A 27,822-nucleotide genomic window follows, 5' to 3' on the forward strand; every position below is an offset into this window, starting at 1 on the left:
ATTGGACAACCTTCTCATATATTGAGACACAATCTCAAACATAAGGACTATTCCTAGCAGATATAATCTGTGTTGGTTTCTTTTCACATCTCAGAAGCAAAATAGGGATCTGCTGAAATAAGAAATGGATTTCATCTTCATCCCTGACAAGTAAATCATGAAAGACAAGAATGCTTTTCCAGGTAAAGACAGGAACAGGAAAAAATGCCAGGGATATTAACAAAGAAAACAGGCTTTCTCTCAGAATTCTCAATCCATTTTGGATGACCATACTCACAGGGACCATTTGGATACAGTACAGAGAATCTGTACAATCACTGAGACAGACAAGGCCAGCAGAACACTTTATGAAGGATCACAGAAGAAAATATAGATCTGGCCACAAGCTGAGGGGGGAAACTGTAAAGTGTCTGTCATTATGGAGAGGAAGGATGTGCTGGTGACTGATGTCACTGAAGAGATCTGGGATGAGAGAAAAAGATGAAAAACAGCGTTAAGAGGTAGCAGAAGAGGATGCAAAGTGATGCATCCATTTTGGGACAAAGGTCAGGCTGAACATGGCCTGAGCTGGGATGCAGGAGAGCAGGGTAATTTGAATTTCAGTGCCTGAGCCTAGGTAATTAAGGTACTACTGATATCAGCCATAGTGGAAGGAGAAAAAATGCTTTTAAATAATGGCCCAAGAATTTCATATGGACCACAAGGGATTGGTAACAAAAATGTAGATATGAGGAAACACCTGAAAGTGACATGTTCAAACAAGTTAAAAGCTTCAGAAAACTACCAGCCCCTACCTTCAGGTATTTCTGAATAAGTAATGATATAAATTGCCTTATGTTTGTAAAGAATTTGAAATTTAATGACACTCCATTAGCAAATTAGAAAGAGCTCTCCAAGGGCGTTTACTGCATTGTGGTCTAAAGAGAACTAGGGAGCAGATTTTATTTTTAGTGTCCTGATCACTACATAGATGCACAGAAGCCAAGCTCTCTGTTTTGGAGTAAATGGATGCACCTCCCCAGCTACACAGGGAGAAACACTCCCCTTGTAAAACATGGATGACTGCAGGGGCCTGACAGTTGTGCAGATTCAGCTACCCAAAAGGAGCAGGTATTTTGTAACATGAGTACCACAGCCTAGGTCTGAGCTCCCCAGCTGGCATCACCTGGAGTACTCTCTCCTCTATGCTTCACCAGAGCAGCATGTACACCTCAACAAACATACACATATCCTTCAAAAGCCAAGAAGATAAGCTTGAAAGCAGAGGTGTTTACACCGAAATCCTCATAAAGCTTTTGGTTGCTTTGCTAGCATCCAAACACTTTCTGAGCAGAATGCTATTTCACACTTTCCTCTGCTGCTAAAACCCTGTCACGCTGCTCCTAAACAGTGTGACTTCTAAATAAGACACACTGTCCTCAGAAAAGGACACTTCCCTGGAGAAGAACACAGTAACTGAAAACTGGAATAATCTTAACAAATATTCCTTCATTTGCACTACATCCCCACACAATTCACACTAAATAAATCTTGCATGGCAACAGGAGAGAGGAGTTTAGATTGTTATGACAGAATTATCTTCTGTCTAGTTATCTGCTCCTCTCCCACCTGCTGGCTACTGTGGCACTTACTGCAATTAAAAAAGCTGTTTTCCAAGCAGTACTGTTGTAGTTGGGCTGGCTGATTCCTTCACAGATCCAGACAGATGCAAGCAGCTTCACAGCGAGGAGATCACTATTCAGTGGGTTTATGCTTTTGCTTCTGGCAGGTCTACCAAGCAAGAATCTTGTCACAGTTCACGTCATTCTGAGTCTTTTAATTTCCTTACAATGTTCAGGATGTTTATGTAATTAAGTTTCATAAAATTAAGATTTTTTTTTGTGATTTAAGATTAAGATTTGGGAATTAGCATTTATTCTGAATAAGAATTTCCACTGCTAGACATGAAATCATCTAAGGCCAAATGGAAAGTTCAGATGTCAAAGTAACACACAGTGTTTTAAAAGTTAAACTTACCAATTTCCTGATGGAAACTTATTGAAACTGATAAATGGAAGCAGGTATTTTGTACAGAATTAATGACTGGGTCTATCAAACAAAAATTCCTGAAAGATTCCTAGAGCACCTAGCTGCTAAAATTTGATTGTAACACAATAAAGTAACAGCTAACTTTCCCATCAGAAGAGTAAAAATTACAGAAATAGGCACCTCTAGTACTACAGACAAGTATCCCAAACAGGTAATTTCTCTAATTAGTAACATGCACAGTGGACAAGGATTTAGCACACTGAAGGAAGTACCATGAAAATCTCAGCACTAAAGGTCTAATCCAACTGTGTTGGGGTTTAAATGGCAACATTTGTGTAGTAGAGAGGTTAGTTTTTCTGAACTTTTTCTGGAATGCTGGGATACAGCAACAGGAAAAAAAAATGTTTTGCCCAGCTAAAATATTTTTGACATTAAGAGTACAACACTTGAGAATGTTAATGCACAGGATGTTAAAAAAATGTCAGTGTCAGCTAATTGTATTTGTCTTAAAAAAAAAAATCCTGTAAATTAATATACAGTCGGACTATATGTTCACCACTTTGGATTCTAAGTATTTAATGGTTAGCATCTTTCTGCCATACAGCTATTACATGCACATTCCAAAATTACTGCCAATTTATCAAATTTTACTGCTTAAATTTAGGAATGAGGTAATGTATGGGGATATGAAGCACATGCCTCAATGCAATGATTTACCTTGTTTTAGAGCAAGGCCTCATTTTTGTGGCTTACAAAACAATGGTTTTTAAGGCCACTACACAGGACAAGCTATGTTTCTAAAACATCACATGAAAAGTGATAATGTTCAATAACAGAGAGACAGAGTCTTGAAAAATCATAGACCATCCCAACATTCTCTTAACATTAATTTTATAAAATACCTTACATGAACAGATAAAGAACTTGAGCATACATAATAACCAAAATGTAAAAAGAATGTTGAATAAAATATAAATTAATTGAACACATCACTAAATTTGCCACATGTTAGACAAGTTTATAAAAGGCATTTTCAGATAAAATAGTTATTTGAAAGAAAATCCTTCAAAATGGAAACTGCTGAAGTCCTTTTTCAAGAAGTCACTCCTAAATGCGCTAAATTCCAGGTCAACAGGTAGCACCTGAATTTGCTTTGAATACGGTGTTCATTTGCTTCAAAATTTGTCAATATTTAAGACACAAATTTAAATGCTTTCAGGTCAGAGTTGTCAGTGCAAAGTAAAGCTTCAAGCTGAAAATGAGAGAAATACAACAGAAGAAATGATCCTGGTACAAAACTTCCTAAATTCACATTATAAAAAAAGCTGTGCCAAATGCACTCTTGAGATACTGGACATTAACAAATTTTACCAGTGGCCATTTTAGGGTTCCAGACAAGCCATTAACATGGCTAATTATGGTAATTTCCTTTACAACAAATTAAATTTTTCCTACACATAGTCTTTGGAAAAGATCTGTGCTGCTGATGTCCACTTGCTCTGCTCAACTTCTGATTCAGCCAATTTGCTCAAAATGCAGTAACTCAGCCAAAAGGAGAGAAAAGGTGAGGCCAACAGACATCTCAAGCTTGGTCTAAAGACTGCAATTTTGGAACAAATATGATAGCACATGTTTCTGAGTTTAACCAACCTTGTTCACCCAAGCACTCTCATTCAAGTCAGTCTTCCTTAAGTTATATAAGTGTGTAACACACTGCCAGGCTCAAACCCTTGAGTCTTTCAAAGGTTAAAAATATGTTTAGAGAACCATGTCTTTAGAGAACTAGACTGCAGCCAGATTAATTTATTTTAAGCCTATTAATTCCTGCAGAGTAAACATCAACACTCTAGCAAAGCAATTTTGCTGTTTGACTTTAAAACTACTAACCAAAATAGGTTTGAAACAGTCTGCATGTTCCACTATTTAGAAGTGTTATTAGCACACTCATTTAAAGATTAATGGAACTCTTTTCAAGTTACCACTCAGAATATTGCTCATCAAGTTTGGTTCTTTAACACATAATAAAATAGTGTCACTGGTGGTCACAACCAGAAAGGAGAAGGAAAACTTTAAAAACCTTAATCTATCAAGCAGCAGTTCCAGCCTCTAATTGAAATATAAGGACATAATTTATACTAAGCTGTTGCATAAAAAAGAGAAAATGAGTTCTTCATTACAATTCAAAATTTCAAAACTCAATCTGCAGATTGTTTGTTCATCCTTGTAAAGTGTTCTTTTTTTCACTGTCATCATTGCTATGCTGGCAGTTATGCTAGAACCTCATTTCAGTAATTCCAGTACAACCAGAGTGTATAATTTAATAGCGTGAATCATTTTGAATTTACAGCTAGCTAAAATGCTATTGTGATGTTGCAAACAAACCAAATGAACAAGAGGGCTCAATACTACCCAAAACTCTCCCAAAACAGAGGAAAGAGATTAACTTGAACCAAAAGCACAGAATATAACTTAAAACTAAAACTTTTCATAAGCCTGTACTTGAGGAACTAACAATTAAAGATGCAAATGTCCTTTCCTGGAGCATAAACTCAGAATCATTTGCTTAAATCAAAATGTAACATCAGCTCTTCCCTATACCCTGTATTTTCCTGATAATCTCTTATCACTGAAGCAGATTTATGATATCCATACTATGCTTTGTGATGCTACAAAACAATTTAATTAGTTTTAAGAATAAGTTCTTCGATGAAACGACGGGACTCTGAGATAGCACAGTAATTTCCAAGGGGTGTTCTCAGTTATTTCGAATCCTTCAGCTCAGCCACGTGCTGTCTTTAAAAACATCTTTACAACAAATGAGATCTGATCCTGTAAGTGATATAAATTTTAGCACTTGCTCAAAGTGAAAGAGAACACTAACAGCTGAAAGGGAATAATGAATGTACATTTCGCACCCTGCCTGGCACACTGAAAATTTTCATGTACTCATCACATCTCAAAATGAGAAAAATATTCTAACTACCACATGGTTTTATTTTTTCAATAGTATTGAAAGAAAAGATTTCAAAGTTTCCTAAAAAACAAGAAAGCAGCAATCTTAAGAATGGTTCTGAAAATATTTGGACTCAACTTTGAAAGTACTCAGAACAGAGTTGTCTTCTCTCTCTTTTTTAAAATCAGGAATATTTTTAAATTGGCTTGCATCAATTTGGACTCAAAAATAAAATGTCAGAGTTTGGAGAATCACTAACCAAGTATAAATGTATTTCCAACTAAGCAGCTGGAAAGTGAGTGAATGAATTTGGGTATTAAACACATCCTTGAGGATTATAAAGTGTATAGGGTGGGGGAGAGTAGGTTGCTAAAGAACTTTGCAAAAAAATATTGCTACAGTAGCATTAGGAATTAACAGTGCATCAAAGATTTAAAGTTTCCAAGTTAATACAAACTGATCCAAGCCACAATGAAACACAGGATAATCACTCGAACAAAATACTAATCACATTCTACTTTACTGAAGCTAGAACTGGAATTTACCTGAATACCATTAATATAATTGAAAAAGATTCCTTCTAGTCTTGCCATAAAGAACTGGTATCATTAGTGTAACCAAAACACAATATTATCGAGTGCATTTGGCTTTTTTTAACATCTGCAGTCAAATACTCAAATTTGAAAGAGATTTTACATGTGAGAACTCAGTATCACTGCTGCATGAAGTGTTTTATTTTTTGGTTGGGATTTTTTTTGTGGAAACTCTATATAAAAGACCTTGAGGGCTACAGGTCATGGAATTATTGTTAAACAGAAAGCTGCCCAACATTACTGTCAAAATACCTTTAAAAAGGCTGTTTACAGACAGAATAATGTGTTTTACATTCAGATATTTCCTCTCTCAAAAGCAAAGGAATCTCAGAAGAAAAAAATATCAGTAGTGAAGGCCACACACTTTTTGCATTTGATGAGCTGAAATGCAAAAAAAACAATTAAAGCATCTTGTGAAAGAAAAAGAAGACCAAAAGAAACACAGAACTTCTGGAAAGTGATGATTTAGTTGATGGAGTGGTCAGCATGGAAACTGTTGGGAATGCTACAGCAGAACTGACCACAAGTACAAGAGAATATGAACAGGAACATAGTACAGGCACAAACTAGAAAACTGTAACTTGCAAACTTGTAAACAAGAAAAAGCATTTCACAGATTAAAAGTTCTAGGGAAGTAAACTTTTTTTAAATTACTTTGTCAGTTCAACCCTGATTTAAAAAAGTATGGCTAGCAAAAATACATAAGCCTCAGCATATTTATAAGTCTTGATCAGAGCAGCCAGGAGCCTTTGATAAACGGCTGGAAACAAACATCCTTCTACTAAGGATGGAAGAAAAATATTCCATTCTGTTCTTCCTCTCATTCCCCAATCCACATGTGTATCTGTAGAATTCATATGCTCCAAGAACATCTTGATGCTGCTATAGATTGAGACGTGGGGAGACTGGTGGAGGAAAACAGACAAACTCTCTTAAAATGCTACGGGCCACGTCAACATTATTCTGGGCAATTTCCAGCGCCCTCTTGACTTCTTCAAAGGAATAGCCCTCTCCCATAAGTTTTGCAATTTTTGCATCCACATTTTCCGTGGAACTGTCAGAGCTGTATGCTTTCCTGTGATGTATTTCTGGTGCAGTTCTCCGAGGAAGTGGTTTAGGGGGCCTGGCTGGTGCTTGTGAACCATCTGTTTCAAATAAAAGAGATAAAAATCATTATAAATCGGCCTAAGACTGTGTTATAGGTTGGTCCAACCTCATGAAGCAGTTTAAAAAGTAAAATTCTAAAGGAACATTTTAGTTAACCAATATATCTCATTTTAAAATTTGGACAGAAGTTGAAATCCTCAAGAACATCCAAAATGGAAATAATGTAGTAATATACTGTTTTAATAATATGATAGGAACATGCCATTTACAACATGGATTATCTAAAGCTGGAAGAAAAACAAAGTATGATGGAACAGCAAAGACAGTGAAAATAGCCAGTCAAAACTTTTAAAGGCTCTCCACTCTGAACTCCCAGTCTGAGAACTTCTTAGTTAAAAAAACCCCAAAACAACAAAACAAACTAACAAAAAACGTGCAAACCCCCCACAAGCAAACAAAAAAAGTAAACAAGAAAAACCCTACCAAAAAACCCCCAAATTTGATCACAATATTATTGAGAATCATAAGTTGTACAGAAGAGGAATCCAGACAAATAAGACTGAGGGAGAAAAATCCTTAATTTATGAGTCCCTCTTGCAGATTCTGTTCAGTCATTTGCTACTCATTTCATGCACAGCAGCTACACATAAGTACATAAATAGGTGGTTTTTCAAAGAGAGTCCAATTATTCCCATGATGAGAACACAACATGCTCCTTCCTCTCCAGTCCCCTTTAGAAACATCTCTCATTCCCTTATCTCCTATGGAAAGGTTACCTTCACAGTTAATGCTGGTGACTAAGAATCATGATGTGCTGGTAAAAAAAAAAGCTAATATTCAAACTTGCTAATCTTCTCAGAGTCAAGAGTTTCGTGCTCAAGTAAACTTGGTACTTTACTGAAACCTCTTTATCCTCACTGATTCCACAATAAGAAGCTTAAATACAAGCAGGCATAGCACAGAAAACACTTTCAAGAGCAAAGTATTAAAAAAATTAAAAAGTCTTTAATCCCTCAAAAAGGGTTCTAACAAGTCCTATCAACAGTGACTTTGATAGATAAATTAAAGGAATTTCTGGCTGTGATACTTCCTGTTTACTTACACTGCGAGCAATGGCATTTTCCAGTGTTAAGTACTTCAGAGACAGTTTAGGCATGGAAGACATGTTATATTTCCAGTATTTTTGTTGTAACCTTATCATAACACTGGATAGGGAGAACTATAACTCAACCAAGTGCATTAAACACTTCAGATAAATTAAAGCCATTCACACTAGAACCAGTCTAATGCAGGTGTATTTTTCTCTTAAGTAAGTTTTCCCATCCATTCAGATGAGTGTTGCTATAAAATTTAATTCCACTTCTTAATTCCAAGAGATAATAGTACTTTTAGCAAGATGGTGATATTCATATAAGAAATGGATGAAAGAAATTTGATTAAAGATGTACAGTAAGGGGCTAAGACCTACAGGTACTAAGGGTTACTTCGTATTTGTTTTGATTTTTTTTCTCTCTGAAGATAAGAAGAACGATAGAAATGATAAACATTCTAATAAACACACCTGAAGCACATCCAAACCTGCTAAGGAGGTGTGGAAGATCCATGAAACACTTGTCTGAGAAATTAACTGTAGCTCAGGAAATGTGGTTAATCACTAAAAACTGAATCACAAACAAGTTCAAATTTCTCACTTCACTTATTTTAGAAAACAATACTCTAAAAGAATAATATTCTTTACATTTAGAATAGTGGCATATCATGTTAAAACCAATAGTTCTTCTTTCACAAACATTCAAAGCATTTTAATATGTACATTTCATTATGAGCTTCATTTCTATACAGTATGAAGCAAAATTAATTTACAAACTTTACATTTTCACCTGGGGTTGAAGTACAGAAGAAATTCCTTATGCATAAATCAGATCCTTCCCTGTGCTTGTGTTACATGAGGCTGTTTTTGCTCGACTCAGTCTAATATAGCTTTAAAACTGAAGCTACTTCTTGTTTAAAACCTTCACTTTGCTGAAGCTTTCAAACAAACTTTATTAAGCAATCACATAATTTAGAAATACAATTTTTAATTCTGTCAGCAGATTTGAAGCACATGCATTTTATTCTCACTACAGTGACATCTCTCTATAGCACAGATACTTTGAGATCTTCAGTGCTCTCTCTCAATTCCCATTATTATTTTTTTAAATGCTGACATCTCTTTCAATATCTTCACATCCATATAAAATTTCAGCTAAAGCTGGGTATCATATTGGATCCTGAGCTTCAAAAATACTAAGCCTAAGCTGCATGTCCATCTGGACAGTGAGATAGAGGTATTAAGCAGGACTTTCCCTCCCACCCTCCCTGATGTTTCAGCCACCACAGATGTCTGTCTAAAAATTCAAATAGATTTTCTAACTGTGCAATTCAATTAACAGTTTCTACCACGAGCAGCTTCCTCCACTGCTCACATTTCTGTAATTCAGCACTAGATTGAACCCTTAGGTAAGGGGTTAGTACAAAAGCAGACACAGGCTCATTTAATAAGTGTTTAAAAAGCATGGAAAAAGTGGTGGGAGCTCTGTGGCACAGTGAGAAGAGGCTATTTGTAACGATGCCAACTGTCTATTCCTCTCTGCTGTGAAATGCCCTTTTCTTCCCTCGCTGCTTCTCCTGGATGTCTCTTGGTCTTTCACAGACAGAGAGAAGCAGGTGACACCATCAGAGAAGCAGGTGACACCATCAGAGAAGCAGGTGACAAAGGCTTGCTGTGCAAGGCCCTCTGTGAACAGTGGTGAGCAGCTACACCTAACCTCACTGGGGTACAGGAATAAAGCACACCCAGGGGACACCTGCTCTAAGGAAGTCGGAGAGCAGGGGGAAACTGAGGGAGGGACTCACTGCACACACTGCTCCATCAAGCTGTTAGGCACAAGCTGCACATTTTGCAATACTGTGGATTACATTATTTCCCCTAGTGTTAACTGAAATCCACCCTAGATTAGTATTTTTGTAAAAGGGAATCCAAATTTGCAAGCGTTTTCACGCAGCCAACTGAGTGAATGAACACGCAGAAGGCAAATACACTTCACCAACCATTTGAATAATTTCCTACAGAATAGCTAAGTTCAGCAAAATACAGCCAACATCTATTGGAGGCTTAATTTTCTTCTTCCCTTCCCTCCTATCATTGGCTGTGCTTAGGTAAAATATTCTATTAGCAATATCACAGAATCATAGAATGGTTTGGGTTGGAAGGGACCTTAAAGATTATCTAATTCCAACCCCCTGCCATGGGCAGGGACACCTTCCACTAGACCAGACTGCTCAGAGCCCCATCCAGCCTGGGCTCGAACACTGCCAGGGGTTTGGCATCTACAAACTCCCTGGACAACCTGTGCCAGGGCCTCACCACCCTCACAGTAAAGAATTTCTTCCTGATACCTAACATAAAACTAATCTCTTTCAGTTTTAAGCCATTCTCTCTTGTCCTGTCACTACCTGCTCTTGTAAAAAGTCCCTCTCCTGCTTTGTTTTAGGCTCCCTTCAGGTACTGGAAAGCCATAATTAGGTCATCCCAAAGCCTTCCCTTCTCCAGGCTGAACAAACCCAACTGTTTCAGCCTTTCCTCATAGGAGAGATGCTCCATCCCTCTAATCATCTTGGTGGTCTCCTCTGGCCTCATTCCAGCAGGTCCATGTCTTTCTTATGCCAAAGGCTCCAGAGCTGGATGCAGTGCTCCCGGTGGGGTTTAACCAGAGCAGAGCAGAGGGTGAGAATCCCCTCCCTCCCCTGCTGCCCACTCTGCTTTTGATACAGCCCAGGATATGTTTGGCTTTCTGGGCTATGAGTGCTCATGGCCAGCCTCTCATCCATAGCAACCCCAAGTCCTATCTCCTTTTCTTGCTCTTTTTGTAATCATTTTAAACAGTTGTATATAAGAAGTTTGAGTAACCATGCCTTTTGGGGAGTGGGTTGCATGGCTGAGTACTATTTCTGAAGTGTTCAATATTGGATACCTGAATTAGAATAAATTTCTTGTTACATGTTAAGGATTCAGTTAAACATCATGACAGCAATCTTAAAAACAGTGAAAGTGAAGCAGAGAAGTTAAAGCACTCCGCATGATACTGTAGCAGCCTAGTGGCTAAATTATAATTAGATTTTAGAGTGAACTCCATTTCTTTTTCAGCTAGTTCAAAGAATCACCTTACAAAAGCACTGAAATGAAGAATTTCTTAAGTGAGCTGATTAGTTCAGAATAAATGCAAAAACCAAAGTTCTGAATACAGTTACACTCTCTACATTGTCTTTTTAAATCATAGATGAAGGTGAACCAGTTCATCCTGAAGCTCATCAGTTCTGTCCTTCAGAATTACTGCCACTGTAAAAACAACGTTCCAATTAAGAGAATGACATGATCTATCACACAGTTTTCATCTAATTGAAATTAAATGGAATATCTTGCTGCATATCATGCTGATTTAGAATGGTATTTATAGCAAAAACTGACAACGTGAGTGTTTTAGAAGATGGTTGTGGCGAACACAGATAGGAAAGTAACACCAGAAAGCTCCAAGTTCTTAAGTAGCAAGTATCTTGCAGTAATTTAGGAAAATTAAAAATTGTTTTACCCCAGAAGTGCAAGAATTGCAGGAAAACTCCATAGCTTTAAAAGCAGTTACAACATTGTCATAATTTGCATTATAAGAGAACTCAAAACTCCCTGAATAAATTGAGTGAGCATTTTAAGACAAATAGATCCCTCACAACACATATAAAGAATGTGTTAGAAACTCTTTCTTCCAGCAATTGGAAAAAAAAAAAGAGACACAGTTATACTTGTAAAGATACCCTCCCAGTATTTACCAAAAAGCATCACTCTAATTCTCAGTTATGCTACTCATTAAATGTAAGTAAATATTAAGAGTGCTACAGAAATTTCCCATCATTTAAGCTGGAAAAATGTATTCTTTTTTTCTTTTCTTTTTTTTCACTCTGCTATACCCCAGCAGAGTGAAACTCTGTACTCCTGAGAGAAGGAGACATGCAATTACAACTAAAAAATATATCTTTTTTTCCCACTTGGGAATGTTGCAATTGAACAATGGTGATTATTACAGCTGAAAGCCTAGAGAAAAGTTCCTCCTTTATGCACTAAAAAGTCTTCACACACAACTCTGTCTTATCTGAAGAATGATTAATGAAACAAAACATCACTTGGCTTTTTCTTTGTGTGGTTTCTCCATACAGCAAAATAATGTGGTTGGGACAAACCTCCCCCTCCCCATGTACCATGCACATCTAAAGAAAAGAAAATTTGTCTAAAAACTGGTAAAAGTACTTTGAAATACAGGTAATACTGTTATTTTTATTCATTTGAGTAGATTTCCTTTACGTTTCCTGTTTTTGTTGCCTGAAAACCACAAAAAAATTTCCTTGGCAGAGGAATTGTTTCTACTGTACCTGTTTCATTGAAAAAGAAGACTGAATTTTAAGTGGTTTTGATTCTTGCTGTTTTATTAAAAAACATTTTAAAAGTTTCTTAGAAACTCAAATATATTAGCAAAGAAGCCAGAAAATAATAACACTTTAGAGTGAAGCTACTATTTTATGTTCAGAAATGAAAAAGAGATGGAAATCAGATGCTTGTGCTCCTTGCAGTACTTCTGATCTCTTGTGAGCTTGAAAGGTGGCAGGAAAATCTCTGCCTTTCTTAAAAAGTAAGGAACACTAGGACTGACATAAGCATTCAGTTTAGCATCTAGTAAAATTGATGTCATAGTACCTACAACCTCAAGACAACAGGCAGACACTTCTACCATGACTGCAGAAATTTATTCTCTGTTGTCCTGTGATGATTTCATGCTTTTGTGAAGCAGTATTACCATTGCCATTTGTTGCCCAGAATGACAAAAAACTCACTGGACTTTCTGGATGAAAGTTATTTTTTTCATAAACTTGTAATTTTCTCCAAGAAGAGCTTTCTGCCTTACCTGAAGATGGAGGAAGTTGATCGTAGTCTTGAGATGTCCTATTTGTTTTGACATTTTCTCCAGGTGCTCTCCGAGCAGGTGGCAAAGGAACATGACCAGTGATTGAGTCAAAATGGGGATCTGTGATAACAGAATAAAAAAGGTGTGTTAGAACATGTAGAACTATTACTTGAGGGAGGGCTGATGCATAGAAGGTAACATTAAAATAGCCTCCCTTCGTGCAGAGGAGCCACTAATCCAGAAGTGTCCCCCCAAAGCACATGCACATCAATTCCCAAATTCAGCAACCATAATACACGTGTGTTTTCAAGTGACAAACACAAGAGCACAGCTTAAGGGTGGTCTGTCCTGCACTGACCATGGTCTCTTCTGCTTACACCCATGGGGTACTTTTCAACTACCCAACCCTGACACTGCTGGGATTGTGCCTGGCAAAGCATGGAAGAGGTTGCAATGCCTGAAGCAATTAGAAACATCCCAGCTATTCAGTTTGGTTAGAGCTTCATTACAATTCTGTGCTTTGCAGTTCACAAAGACTACAGGGCTGATTTCCCATTCCTACAATCCCAGCCATGGGTAAATATCACAGGGACAGAATTTAAAAAATGAGCAAAATATACAGTGCTGGTATATTGTGTCCTCCTTATCTCCTTGCTTTGGCAAAGATGCTGCTGAGCAAGTGCAACATCATCCTGGATCTGGCTCCTGCTCTGGACTCAGTGCTTGTAGAGTATTTGTCTTGTATGTGAGTGCAACCTTTTGCTGGTGTTGATGATGAGATTATTATTCTAATCTGACAGGCTCTGATGGATAGCTGAGAAATCACCCTCAAGACTGGTATGGAAACTAATCATCAAAAACTCATCATAAATCATCCACAACAGATTATGTGACAAGATGCAAAGTGAGTAATATGGCTTTAGAAATACCATATGAATAAAAAAGACCAATTCACACAACCATGCATGCCTAAGTAGATGCATACACTGCTAAGATTAATGAGAACTGCTACTGTATGATTGTATTCCCTATGCAAATACGAAGAACAATACATGGATGTAGATACATATTCCAGATATTTATTTTAAAGCTATTAAAGGGTTTTTTCACACTAACAGTGATGTTCTTAGATTATTTGGAGTTACACTTAGAAATTTAAAACTCTGCATGATTCTGGGAGCTGGGCACAGACAGATGGAGCTTGTGTGCATCTGTGTGTGAGGGCTTCTATTTTTTCTCTCCATTCCCATCAGAACTGAATGGGGCAGTGTGTGTTTCTGCATCAGATGATACAACTGAGGCACCCATTCAGACCAGGCTGCTGAAGATTACATTATTTTCATTTTGAAGTGCAGAAGATAAACTACACTGTATTTGTGAACATCAACCCTTAAACTCCATAATGTGCTAGTCACCTGAATGCATTCAGAAACTCATATGAGAAAGTAACAGACAGAGCTGAATTTGCATGATAAAATACACACAACATTGGCAAATTACTCAGTGTCAAGCTTTGACTGATAGCAAAACATAGGTAATAAAAACATTCTGGAAAAGGTCACTGCACTTCAACCTAAAGTAGCTCCCTTTCATCCCACAGCGAGCTCCACTCACACAGGTCAGCCAATCCCCAGACAACCTGTCAGGCTATCATGGAGCTGCACGTGACTGCTTGTCATCCACATCCTGCCCTTCCTGGGAAACTATTGCCAACACATTGCAATTCATCCCTCTCCCTATACCTTCTAAGAAAAACAGAGAGGGGGAAGACAATATCTGACCCCATCACAAAGAAGATCATCCCTGAAAATTTTAATAGAAAAGGTAAACTTAAGACACCAATATCCTTTGAAAGCTTCCAGAGAGAAAAAAAACAACAAATCACTTCATAGACATGCACTACAACCCATAAAAATCCTATTGTAATCTGTATCATAATCAGCAAATGTATTCAATTTCATTAACCTGGCAATCAAACTCTTTTCAACTCGAGGACAAAAATCATATCTTGTAAACATAGTTTTTATACCTTTTACAAGGAAAATACCAGACTGACTGTGTCACAGTGATTTACAGGGAGAGATTGGTGAAAACCTGACTTAGCAAAAAGGTTATTTGACTTAGCAAAAAGGTTATGAACTCCAGGACCTAGCAACTGTGTTCACAATATCATTTTGTGACAAAATTTTACGACAATTTTAACAAAGCAGAATATTCTTTTCCCTTATTTTCCAGCTTCTTTCAAAGTTTCAACTTGAAAATAACCTCCATGAATTATGTTTTATTATTGAAAACAAAGGAGTTGGCAAAAAGATACCGTTATTACAGATTACAACAGAAAACTACAATTTACAACATTTCTAGCCTGGTATAGAAATATTGACCTTATTCTATCACTTTGTGATAATGAAAAAGTAAAGTCTTTCTATCCTCCGTGTAACTTTGCCTCCACCATTAAAAAACTTGATTTTTTAATATTTTGCATAATGAGTTCTGAGGCCTGATGACAACTTTATTGCTGAACAGATAAGCTTCTGAAGTGAGGGAAAATGAAATAAAATATGCTGTTTCCTCTGTATTCCTACCAGAATGAAGGAACAGTTCATGTCCTGAAGAGGGTCGGCTCCCTGAGCCAGCAGGTTTTGTGTGCTCAATCATGCTGTGCCTAGCAGGAGGTGGTGGTGGTGGTGGTGGCAGAGAGGGGGGTGAGTTATCAAATGCATCTTCACCTGCAGTTTAGAAATGAATCATTAGATGAGCAAAACTTCATTAAGAACCGCAGGATAAAGAATACAGCTTAAATTTTATTTTTCTCTGTCTGCTGAGGCTTTTACTCCTACGGTTCATCTAAGCAGTTCAGTGACTCCAGTAATGAAACTGTAAACCTGACTGTTAATACCAACAGTCCTCTTCTAAAACATGCTCTGAATGACCTTTTGCAGTGCTCAGTTTCTTTTCTGGGATGGAAGGAGAGATTGCTTTTAGTGACCCAATTGCCCAGAGTATACTATAATGAAAGCTTCACTGAGTATCATGGTAGAATAACAGCTGTATTTCAGCGCCTAAGGAAGTATATTTATATACAAACACCAATGCTGACTGCACTGAATCTGCTACATTTCTACTGTGTATTATCTCTGTCTGCTGTTCAGAAGCTCTGCTTGCAGGTACAAAGTGAATTTTCTAGAGCTTGGCAAATGAATGCACCTCTTATACACAAGTGGTGCAAGCAGGGCTAGAGTTACCAAGCAGTGTGATTTTTATGTGTTCTTTTGCCTTCATTTCTCCTGCAACTCAGGAACACTTCAGGGACCAGAGAGAGCACAGTGCAGGAACAAGGCAAATGTTCAAAAGGTTTTATGGAACCAGAAAATTGGATGCTGACACCTACACATAGACACAACCATGCAGCTGAGTTTGTCAATGAAGGTGTGGGTGGTCCCCAAGCACAGCACCAATATATATGCAAAGATCACTGATTTTTGTGTAGGAGAACAGAAATCAGGGTTCGAAAAAAGAGCTTTTTGTGACTATAGATAACAGTGACTTTTGAACTGTCCCTTGATGGTGGGAAAAAACCCCAAAAATTTACTTATTGATTTAATTTAGTGGTTTGTTTTTTTACTCAACATCTTTTTGGCATTCTTCTTTGTATTTGAAAAAAATAAATGGAATTATTTAAGCTACAGTAGGAAAAACGTTCCAGTTTTGCATTAAATTGAAATGCTTTAACTTCTTAGTAAGGGACAATTAAAATTTATTTTAAAGAAAATGTTTTTTATTATTCTGTATAGCTGGAATACAGATTCAGTATACCTTTTTGTCTGTCACAAGTGAGGGCTTAAAAACAGACTCCAAATGACACAAATACTGACTTACAGCTGTCATATCTAGCTCACAGCCTATTTGGTACTCCTAACATGCTCAAAACTGGCTGTTTTGCAGTAAACATGGCATTTAGCTCATCTGGGCAGCGTTAACCATTACATGTAATCAGCAAAAAGTCTGCAACCTAAAGGGGGCACCAGAAGATCATAATCGGAGGGTGTCCTGTTGAGCAAAGAGCTGTGTTTGGGGTTGTCTCTGGTAGGAGGCCGTGCAGGTGGCAAAGGGACCGCAGCAGTAGGTGCATCATAGACATCTCCTGAACGACACAACCACAAGAAGTGAGTGTTTTCCTGCTGCACCCCTAGGGCAGCACACAGCAAATCTTCTTGACAAACAGCGAGAAGTAAAAACGTACCTGAGTCTGGATGCTTAGATTTCTTTATCTCGGAAGTGGCACTGTGTGTTCCATTCGCGCATTGGCCATTCTCACACACCCTGAAGACAGACATTAAGCAGGAAGCAATCAACCATTTAGCCAAGCATTAATTCCCTGAATGAGCAGTATCTGGCAATTTACTACACGGAAACGAACAAAGGACAATAAGCTGAGCCCATTTTAAAATTTACATTTTTTGATATTGAGAGCAGATACTGGCTAACCATCATTAAAGCTGCTTTGGAGGATTATACTGCTTTCTTGGTGATGTACTGACATGGCTTAAAATAACCTAGGCTGCAGTACAAGTGAGAGAAAGACCTAACATTAAACACAGCCCTCACTTCAGAGCTCATGTCATTAGTTTATTCACACTGTTACATCACAGACACAATCCTAGTTCACCTTCCCAGATGCTGAATTTTTCCTAGCAGAAATATGAAAACAACGTGGATTTTTTTATCCACACCAAAGCACAGAGAAAAAGCATTAAACAAAACACAAGAACAACAAAACAATCCAAACAGAACACCACATCATGCCACTAATAATAACAAATTTCAACTCAACTTTGCTGGACATTAAGAAAATACAACCCAGTGAAAACCCCAAAACTGAACTAGCCAAGGCAGTTTTGGAGGAACCTATTCATTTCTGTATCAAAAAGCTGAGCCTTGCTGATACTTCTACCACAGTTCACTGATTATTTTGTTTTTACATGGAAGTATATTCTGCCCTCAAAACTAAACAATACTATTAAATTAATATGAAAATCATCCAACCAAACAGTAAAGAGTGCCTACAATCTTGTAAAAAATATTGGAGATTATTTTTGTAAGAAGACTTTGTTCAAATATGGCAGGGAAAATACAGAACAGGCCTTTTTATAATATGAAATATTGTTTAAAGAAATACAAAGAACCAGGAAATTGCTCCTGTCATTGGAACTGTGGGCCCTGCTTATTCAGAAGGAACCAGAGAGTTTCCTTGGAAAAAGGCCACCATGCTAAGCAATTCCAGCTTAAAGATAAAAATCCCATTCCATCATGCACCATTATTACAAAACATTGAGAAATTTGCTAGAGTTATATACAGCTAAAATTTCAGATCTTGGGTTTTTACCAAGAGTATTATATTAATAAAACTTTCAGCTTTGGCCACAGAGAAAGCAGGAACGAATAAGGGTCTGGAATCATTTAAAATATATAAACAGGAAAGAGGAAGTGATATTGCATTTGTGGTCCCAAGAGTTACAACTAGCAGTAATGAAATAAATATAAGAATAATTGCAAGATTTAAAAACAAACAAACCAAATCAAACAAAGAAACCCCCAAAAGCCCCTAATAGTGAGAGATATTTATCTATAAATTAATTCCCCCAGAGAAGTGGTAGAGGAAGTGTTTCTTTCTTTGACATTAGATTGGTTCAACCTTTCAAATGCAGTGGTTGCAACACTTCAACTTCTCACCATATGAACTAAGTAATTAAGAATATTTTCTACTCTAGTTTTAATCTATTCTGCATTTTCAATAATGTATCTAGCCACAGGCAGCAAAGTAACTTAGCATGGAACCACTTTGAAAGTATTCAGTTCATAATGAGCCCAGCTAAGTGATCAGTTTACAAACAATGCTGAAAGACTTGTTTACATTAACAGTAAACAGTAGAAAAAAAGGGCTTCAAATGAGTACCAACAAGCAAGCCTTCTGTCCTTTCCCCTTTTGGAAAAACCTTTATTAGGAAAAGATAGAAAATGTAATAATGTAATATTCTTCTAATAGTAGCCTAATTAGTAATGCTGAAATTCTTTCCTTTAATTTCCTATTCCTGAACTTGCCCCATACCTGGGAAGAGCTGTTCAGCAGTAAGAAACCAGAGAATTAAATGATCTGCCAGAAAATAAGACTGTGAATAATTTTTTGCACTATTCTTGAAATATTTTTAGCATTGTCATATCTAGAGGTAAAAGAGAGAAAAGGCAATACAAATTTGGGAGTAGGATGGAACAATTATATAACTCCTAAACTACAAAACATTCTGACAAAATTTCATAAGCTCTTTACCTCACTGAAAACTCAAAGTACTATCCAAGAAGTGAGGGAGTAGCACTTAGGAAAGAGATAAGAGAAAGTGACACTGGGGGAAAGAACCGAAATGTGCTAAAAAATTGTAACATTTAAACAAAACTTAAAAAATTGTTCATAACAGTTTTGCTGAACAGTGACAAGAAGTTTTGTTGAAACAAAACATCCCTCCCATGATACTTAATGAAGTGTATTAAAAGAATAAAATATCAACCAGGAACCAGACTCTTTCTTGAAAACTTTATCTCAGCTTTCACATCTAAGCAGTAACATCAGCTAAAAGAAGACATTTAAAGTATGTGGAACACCAGATTTTTTTTTTAATGCCTAGGAGAATAGTTTGTTTTGAGTTAAAATTTGTATCAGAATTTATAAGAGGAATTGGTTTTAATCATGGAGCAACTTGAAGAGCAAACTGAGGCATTTTATCTGTAGCAAGTCCTGAATTCATGTAAAAAATCCCCACCATATGCACAGTAAAAATTGGAGAAAACTTGGGAATCATCTTTCTATCTATAGCCTCTATTAATAATTCTAAGGGCCTGGTAAAATACTGTACCAGCCAACTGAAGGCACTCAATTATTTCTTCCTGCAAAATAAAAATTGCAAGATTCTATTTTTCCAGCTGCTTATTTTCTCAAGAACCTTTCAGTTTGCTTCTATTTGCATCATTCCCATACAGAAGCACAACATGATCACACAAAAAATGTCATAGACAAAAAGAATTAGGACCTTGGAATTTTTTTTCCTACTTCCTATTTTTTTGCTCAGCCAACACTGAGAGTTTTATTCATCTTTTTTTTTTAGTCTCATACTGTAGATAAGAATTTAAGTTCATAAAGCTTAGGCAACTGCACCATATTAATGTCTATGCAGTGAAGGCTGGATCAGGATTTCTAAGACAGAATTTTAAACCTGCAGGCAAAGAATGATCATATTATGACATTTTTTATACCCGTTTTAAATTCTGATTTAAAAGGTCTAAAAATTATTATTGGTTAGTTTGGGGGTGAGAGATATTTTGAGCTTTATTAATGGTGGGTCCTCAACACCTCATTCTGACAGAGAGAGGTGAAAAATGGCAAAATGCCACTGAAATATTTAATCACAGTAGGGTCTAAACCTTTAAGATCAATACTTGATTTTAATATACTACTTGTGACAAACAAGACTAGTGTAAAATTCGTCCTTTTTTCTCCCCTAAGACTTAAGACTTATTCTCTTAATTCCAGCCATTCCTATCTCTTTAAGGGGCAAAGTTCAGCAGGAATGTCACAGCCCTCAGTTGCCATGCCCCTTGCTCTGAGTCTCCTTGTCATAATCCATTACTAATTCTGACTAGTGAAAGTTTGAAGGTATTGTTTCAGAACATATTTAAAGTTAAGGAGATATATTCCACCTGTATTTAAATAAAGGTTCTCTTCCTGAGAAGCACAAAGAAAATAATGCTGCTGAACAGGCTCAAAAAGCTAGAAAGGCACACTATACACTGGACAAAAAGAGAATCAATGTATGTACATTCAGCTGCCAGTTCACGTATTTTTCAGTACCGTGTTGCTTTTAAAATGAATTATACAAAATGTGAAAGGCTAAGATTTTCAAAGCTGACTGGGAATCTCAGTCACACAATTCTCCCTAAAATTAAATTTGAAGGAGTTGTGGGGGTTGAATCTCATGGTCAGTTTTGAAAACCTCAACATAAGGGGGAAAAAAAAGAAAAAACAACTGCAGAAACGGTATTGAAAGGCAAAAAATACCCAGTTGTGACACAAGAGAGATACAATGATGGGAACTTCATAGATTTATATCTGCCGTGGTGGCCAAATGAAACAAAACATGGGTAATCTGAACTTGAACAGATAAAGACATTTAGAAGGCAGGCAAGGTTAGCCATCATTACAAATACTGAATCCAGGTAATTTTGGAAAATTCAGAGGTTTTGTAAATAAATTTCTTTCAAGGTTGCTAAATTACCTTACCGAGCAAGAGGTTTTATATTATGACCATGAGGTGGTTGTGAGCTCAGTATTACAGGATGTGAAGAAGGAATTTTGTATTCATCATCATCATCTGGGTGTTCCCTTGATTTATCAGACAGAGAATTTGCTGAAGGACCAGGGCACCTAAGGAGAAAAATATTGGGTTTTCGTTAGCTGTTAGGTACTTGACCTCAGACAATACAGAAAATACTCTTCTTTAGCCCAAACATCCCTAACACACATATGCTACATATAAGGAGACAAAAGCACCATGACAAACAAACTTAGAAGATTACTGGCTTTTTGTCACCAAGAATGCATAGAGAAAAGGGCAGCTGCCCTTCTAACACTTAAATAGCTACTTCAGGCAAGCACAACATAGCAGAGAATTGCAAAGAATTAGAGTCCTGAACAGGCACTTTCAAGACTCAACCTATTTGCACTTACCAAAAGAACTAAATACAAGTTAATTCAGGGCAAAAGGCATTTAGCAGGGCTCATTGATTCAGAGGACATTCACCCTTTCACTGGGGATTTCACCTTCAAAATTCTGTTAGCAAGATGGGAGCCTTTTGGTGCTACTTTTCCCTCAACTACCTCAAAGCAATTAAATATTCCTAATATATTTACAGACTACAAAATGTGCTTGGAATTGGATGCCTCATTACATACTCAAAAATGGATGCTCCCTCATGCAAAATATTGCTGTGGTTTATAGTACTTTTGAGGCAAAGAGTCTGCTACTGATGTAGCAAAATGGGAGCTACTCACTGGAATGAAACAAACACTACTTGAAAATTTTGAAGTTTTGGAGAAGAATGGTTCTGTGTCTTTGACATAAGAGTTTTAGATATTTTATCAAAAATAAAATTGCAATTTTATCAAAACTGCTAAAAACGTCTGATACAATTACAGAAGTCCAATTAAAAATAACTATTTTCACAAGTCAGGTTAAAAACATAGGGGCTGAGTGGAAAATAAAAATCAGATGTTCAGTTAGCAAGAGTCCAATATTCCATTATTGAAGTAGAGTTTATAATAACCATTTTAGTAAAGTGAAAATAAATCAGCAGTGTTTCCAGGAAAAAAAAACAATCAAACAAAATCTCCAGTGCTTTTCTATTAATGTAACTTCTTAAAGAAAAAAAAAAAATTAATATTTGTAACACCATATTCAGTAAAAACTGATCAAACAAGCTAAGTAGGGACACTTTAGAATTGTGAACTTTCAAGCAAGGGTCATTTTGCCTCCTTGTTATTTAGACTAAGACATTTCACACATGATCAATGTGTCCTTCAGTCAAATGTTTGGAATTACAGACTGATGATACTAACTAGAAAGAACAGAATGCCTTGGAGCTATATGAAATGAACCAGCTCCCAATCCTCAACACTGCACACACTGGAGAGTACAAAAAAAAATAAAAAAAAGAGCAACTCGCCCAGATTAATTGGAGTAGCACAGTTGTGAAAAGCGGAGTATTTTGAATCAAGTACAGTTCAACATTTATGAGTGCTGAGCACAGTCAATTCAACAGGAGGAAAAGACTGTAAAAATATTCTCTGACATTTCCAATTAAATCATGACAGATGATTTGAGTTACTTCTTTGAAAGCAATTGTTGTGGTTAGTGGAAATTAATATTTTTAAAGAACTTTTTTTTCCTTCCTTCCCAGTTTTTCACCTCTATATTGTCATACAATATTATAGATTACTAGTATATTCCTAGGGGTTACAAAACCTTAATTTAAAAAAAATTCAAAATAGACATATTAGTGTTTAAAGAAAGTACAACGATCAATTTTTATTTTTAAGTCATTCCATGGGCCCTTTTAGTAATTAGATAATTTGAACTTCTTACTCCTAACATTATGCATTGATAATTTTACATTTTAAAAATCAAAATCTAAACCTGTTGACACAATTTTCAAAAGGTGTAAGTACAAAACCAAAACAGAAATGAAGGTTAATTTCTTCCTCAAAAATCAATGGAGTTTGGTTTTAGCAAATGAAGATTCTCCCTTCTTCCTGGAATTCATCAGCTTTCTCTTCAGAAGACTTCATTTAGTGAAAGCATTTCTTTTGACCAAGCTGAAGTCACACATTCTAGCTTTGGATTGGCCTGACATGCATTTTGTTTCTGAACATATTGTTACAATATGGTGTCGACTTTCCAACGAATACTGTATGCTCTATGTACACACTCTTCTTTGGTTCTAGGCTACATTTGCAAATATATGAGTAAAAAATGTGATTCTCAGGAGTGAGAAGGTTTTTCCATGCTATGAAATATAAAAATAAAACTATTCCCCTCTTCAGAATTCCATTTGCCTTGGAATATGAAGACTTTCCTAATTTATCAGAGTTATCACTCTCCCTTCCTGACTGACAAGAGTGTGAAACACTCCAGGATTTGCATTGTTTTATGAAATAAGGAGGCCAGAAGGGGACTGATTACATGAGGTATCCAATTGTTGCTCCTGTGAGACCCAACCTCCACCAGGTTACATACCAGAGTTCAGTTACAGGTATGTCTGTATAACATTCTAACATTTGTTTCTGAACTGAAAGTAAGCATGGAGAATTTCACCTCAGCACTTGCTCCACCTGAAAACAGGTTTCTGAATAAAAAAGTCAATGCTCCACTGCACCTTTACTGTAGTGCTCAGGAAGAAAAAACCCAGCATATTAACAAAATGCTGAAATACATTTGTCTTCTACATTAAAGCTAAGTGAACAAAACCAGAATGGGTACACAATAATGAGAAATTTCCCAGGATTAGTATGAACTGACTGTCCAATTATTTTATTTAACAGCAAGAATCAGAAGCGGAACATTGGAAAGAAGTTGTAGGATAGCATCATTGTGATATGCTCCAATTTCATTACAAAACCAGAAAAAAGGACAAACTACATTATAGGACTTCCAAGCTTTTGACTTTAAATGTATCTTGTTCTATACAAAATCCTGTGTCGTTCAGAGTCTGAAGATACTTGCTATGACAGCAACATCTTTATTTAAAAAATAAACAGTTATTTTCTTGGAAGACTAAGAGTAGTCTGCTACTCTCTGAAATTTTTGTCATTTGTGACAAACTTGTTTGTCTAGTTACTCTTTTGTCATTTCTTTGAAATGACAGAACTTCCCACATTCTGGAACTCACGAATGTTAATCACATTTAAAATTATATAAAATGGTTTTGATTGTTTGTGTTTTAGCCACAACAAATAAGAGATGATGGTGTAAACCCTGGATAAAGAAAGCCCAGAAAGCCTGACTAGATTAGGTGCACAACACTGACAGAACACATTTTTTAGCCCTAGCAACTTTCCCTAGAATCTGTCATCTCCCATGATAAATAGCTCTGACCACACTTCTGTAATAATAGAAGCAAAACCAGACAGTATCTGCTCCCACTGCCAAATGCCTGTGAGCAAGATCTGCCACAATTTAGCCTCTCTTCCTATACAAACATGCTATGTTCAATTAACATTAGAACAGCTCCCACTTAATCAATACCATTTACGCTCCCTCTGTAAAGGCACATTAAAATTCATAGAAAGCATATCAAGTTATATTAGTTAATTTCTTTCTTTTTCCCATTTTTCTTTTAGTACCAGAGAGTTGATGATATTATCTAACATTAATTAGCACTTTTCTTTTACAGATAAAGTTAACTTACTTTATACTAGGGATGATGGAGCCAGCTGGAAGAGGGGGTGAAAGCCGTGGAGGGACATCATATTCTTCATTTATCATGTGGCCATTTGAAAAAACCTAAAAATCACACAAGTGTTACAATGGGATGTCCTTCTTTCACCATGGATATTCATCAACTAGATATTGCAAAACAGACCTCAAGGACCCTGTGGGTAAAGGCTTTCCCACGAGTTCACACCACAGAGCTGTTATCTCTGAAGTGACTCTCATGCCTTATTCAGCTCACCCCATCTAGGAGCTGCAGAACATGTTAGTTTAAAGCTTCACCAAAAGAAGTTGATTCACATGACAGTTACTACACAGACACTCAGTTACAGCTGAACTGCTTGGGGGAAAATTAAGATTTCAAGATTGCAAAGTGAGAGAGATGAAGTATAATGGGAAAGCAACAGCATGCTAAACATATTAATTATTTCAACTGTGATACAGTGCCTGCCAGAATCCACCCCCTACCTACAGGACTGTCTTCCTAACTCTTGATTTCTATCAATTGCAAAAAGTTTATATTACAATTGATATATGAATCAAGGAAGAAAATTCATTCCATGTTTCCTTCATGAATGGGAATACAGCCTGAAATGGTAATTCAAGGTTCCTCCCTTTAATCAAATGGTTTAAATCTACAACCTGAAGATGACAGTTGAAACAGTACTTGCTTAAATATATGTATATGTAACTTCTCCAGGCTACAGTGGCACTTCCACACTGACTGGGTATTCTAATTTGAAAAGCATTCATTCCATCAGCTTCAGTTCTGTGCCAGACCACAACAAGAATGCCACAGGAAGGAACAGTTGAAGATATAAACCCAGTATCCTTTTTAAATCAGATGAAAACCTGCAGCATTTTAAACAGCCTAGTTCTAAGCAAAATTTTGGTGCTTTGCCTCAATGCTGAAAAAAGCATTTTATAATGTTAATTTAATTATATATAACATAATAGATTACTTAAGCCCTTTCATCACATGTCTACATCCCTTACCAATATTAATTGAATTTCAGTAATGTACTTTCAAAATAACAAAAAAACCATACATACATATATATATATATATTTAAATAACTTGAGATAGAATGGTTAAATAGCTTGTGGTTTTGGGAAAAACAAATAGATGGAAAAAAAAATATTTCTAACTACCATGACTTAACCACAAATCCATCTGTCTTAGCACAAGCGATGTAGTTTTCAAGCAAAAAAAGAGCAGCAGCTTTGAGTTAATAACCTCTATGAATAAATTACTGAGCTGCTTTGATACAACTGATTAGAGCAGAACGAGGAATTTTTTCTTAGGACATCACCATTTGATCTCTTTTCAAAGCTAAGCCTGACCATCTGTAAATGGCTTTGCAAGTGCCTGAAGCTGCTTAATGCCAGAATTCACCTCACCTACAACAGAGCTAACTGGAGTATCTACTATTCCACCAGCAAATGCATACACAGTTTTGGCATATGACACTTCCAAAGTGGACTTGAGATGCCATATTATTACAGCATACCGTGATATCTTATCATGAATAATTTGCTAGAAGAATATAGCAAATCTAGAATATTCACTCAAAGATACTTTTTGAAGGTTTTATGTGAAAATCACAACTCAGGCCCTGATGTCCTGTTGCTTCACAAATTACAGTATTTAACAAATAATTTCTTTATGAGCAGGTTATTATTAAGTATCAGCAGAAGAGATTCAGACACCACAAACCAACACTGGCCAATACAAACAGTGTGCCAGCCAGTGCTAGACCATGGTGCAGCAGAGGTCAGTGCAGGATTCAACACGCAGCTCACTTGGAATACCTTGGCACCTTCCGCAGGCAGCTCGTGCCGCCTGTGCTTCCTCACGAAGCCCTGCTCGGAGCTCAGGCGGCTGTGCCTCCCGTTCGCGCTGGAAACAGCCGTCAGCCCCGCTTTGGGGGAAGCATCGCCCCCGCCACGGCAGCCCACCAGCTGCGGGGGCCCGAAGACGTCCCTGGGACACCATCCCTCGAGGGGCACGGGCTGCTCCCGGGCCGGCAGGCTCTCGGGGTGCAGGTGCCTGCCCAGCCTGCTGTCCGGCGGGATCGGGGGAGGCCGCTCGGGCGGCGGCGGAGGAGGATCGCGCAGGGGAGGCGGCGGCGCCGGCAAGGGCTTGTCTTGCTTCCTCACCATGCACGGAGAAGACTGAACAACACAGGAATTCACAAAGAAAGAGAAGTTACATACAGGCATGGATGGTGCTTGTGACCAAGTATGGTTTTATCAGTTCTACCTGAGTTTTCCTTGGCACCGCAGCACTACTGCCAGTAGGTTAAAGGCAGGCTTACCTGCGCTCTGCGGACAAGCTGCCCTTCTTCAGAAAGGACACCTCATTTCTGCTGGGCACGAGTGACCCAGGCAAGGACTGGGAAACACAAAAGACAACTAACTGAGGCAGATTTATTTGACCCAATTTTTTCCAGTATCCTTTGCTTTGATCATTTGAATCATTTACTCATCTGCTGAAATGAATTCTGTAGGGTGTTTGGAAAAAGCAGACTTCCTGATGCTGAAAAAACCCGAGAAATCCAAACAATATAAAACTCACATCCCAGAGGAATGACTTGGCGACAGCAAATGGGCACAAAGAGAAATTATTAGAGAGCAAGAGGAAGAAGAAACAATTATTTCATTTTTAATTATATACCTAGGGATGACTCCAATCTTTACATGACTTTTACTGTTTGAGTGCCAAATCTGTTTGAACTGCAGTTCAGTTTTTCAGGGAACAGCCCAATTAGGTTGAAGTTTTATTTGCAATTAGCTTATCTGCAAACAACATTTGTCAGAATACTTGCTTTCTAAGAATTGCATTATATCATAAATGGTTAAATGTGGTCTAAAATTATGCATGCTAATGCTAAAAAGCTGAAACCCAAGTTATCAGGAAAAAAACCTGTAGCTGCACAAATCTGAGCACAAGTCTGACAAAACCAAAACATTTTCATTATGACTGAATTACTAATAGCAATTTATATAGCAACAGCTGGGCCAGGTCATTACAAATATTTTATCTCCAGCTACCATAAGAAATACAGGGAAGATTATTTCCCTGGGAAGGTATATAATTTTCTTGGACTTCCCTA

General features: G+C 37.1%; 1 protein-coding gene across 3 annotated transcripts in view; it reads right to left on the reverse strand.

The window, feature by feature from the left end:
- Positions 1-2,902: 2,902 nt before the first annotated feature.
- Positions 2,903-27,822, reverse strand: part of CBLB (Cbl proto-oncogene B) — a 127,358-nt gene continuing 102,438 nt past the window's right edge. For 2 of the 3 annotated variants that reach the window (XM_085072640.1, XM_085072622.1), the window contains exons 12-19: positions 26,519-26,881; positions 24,684-24,778; positions 21,001-21,144; positions 16,915-16,994; positions 16,684-16,815; positions 15,257-15,400; positions 12,672-12,791; positions 2,903-6,719 (exon numbers count right to left, since the gene is read on the reverse strand). In XM_085072640.1, the coding sequence (XP_084928766.1) occupies positions 6,457-6,719; positions 12,672-12,791; positions 15,257-15,400; positions 16,684-16,815; positions 16,915-16,994; positions 21,001-21,144; positions 24,684-24,778; positions 26,519-26,881 (1,341 nt within the window). In that variant the 3' untranslated portion in view covers positions 2,903-6,456. The remainder of the gene's footprint in view (positions 6,720-12,671; positions 12,792-15,256; positions 15,401-16,683; positions 16,816-16,914; positions 16,995-21,000; positions 21,145-24,683; positions 24,779-26,518; positions 26,882-27,822) is intronic. The other variant, XM_085072630.1, reaches the window with a different exon arrangement.

The sequence above is a fragment of the Lichenostomus cassidix genome, chromosome 1, assembly GCF_008360975.1.
Source record: "Lichenostomus cassidix isolate B80296 chromosome 1, HeHo_3.0, whole genome shotgun sequence".
Lineage (NCBI taxonomy): Eukaryota > Metazoa > Chordata > Aves > Passeriformes > Meliphagidae > Lichenostomus > Lichenostomus cassidix.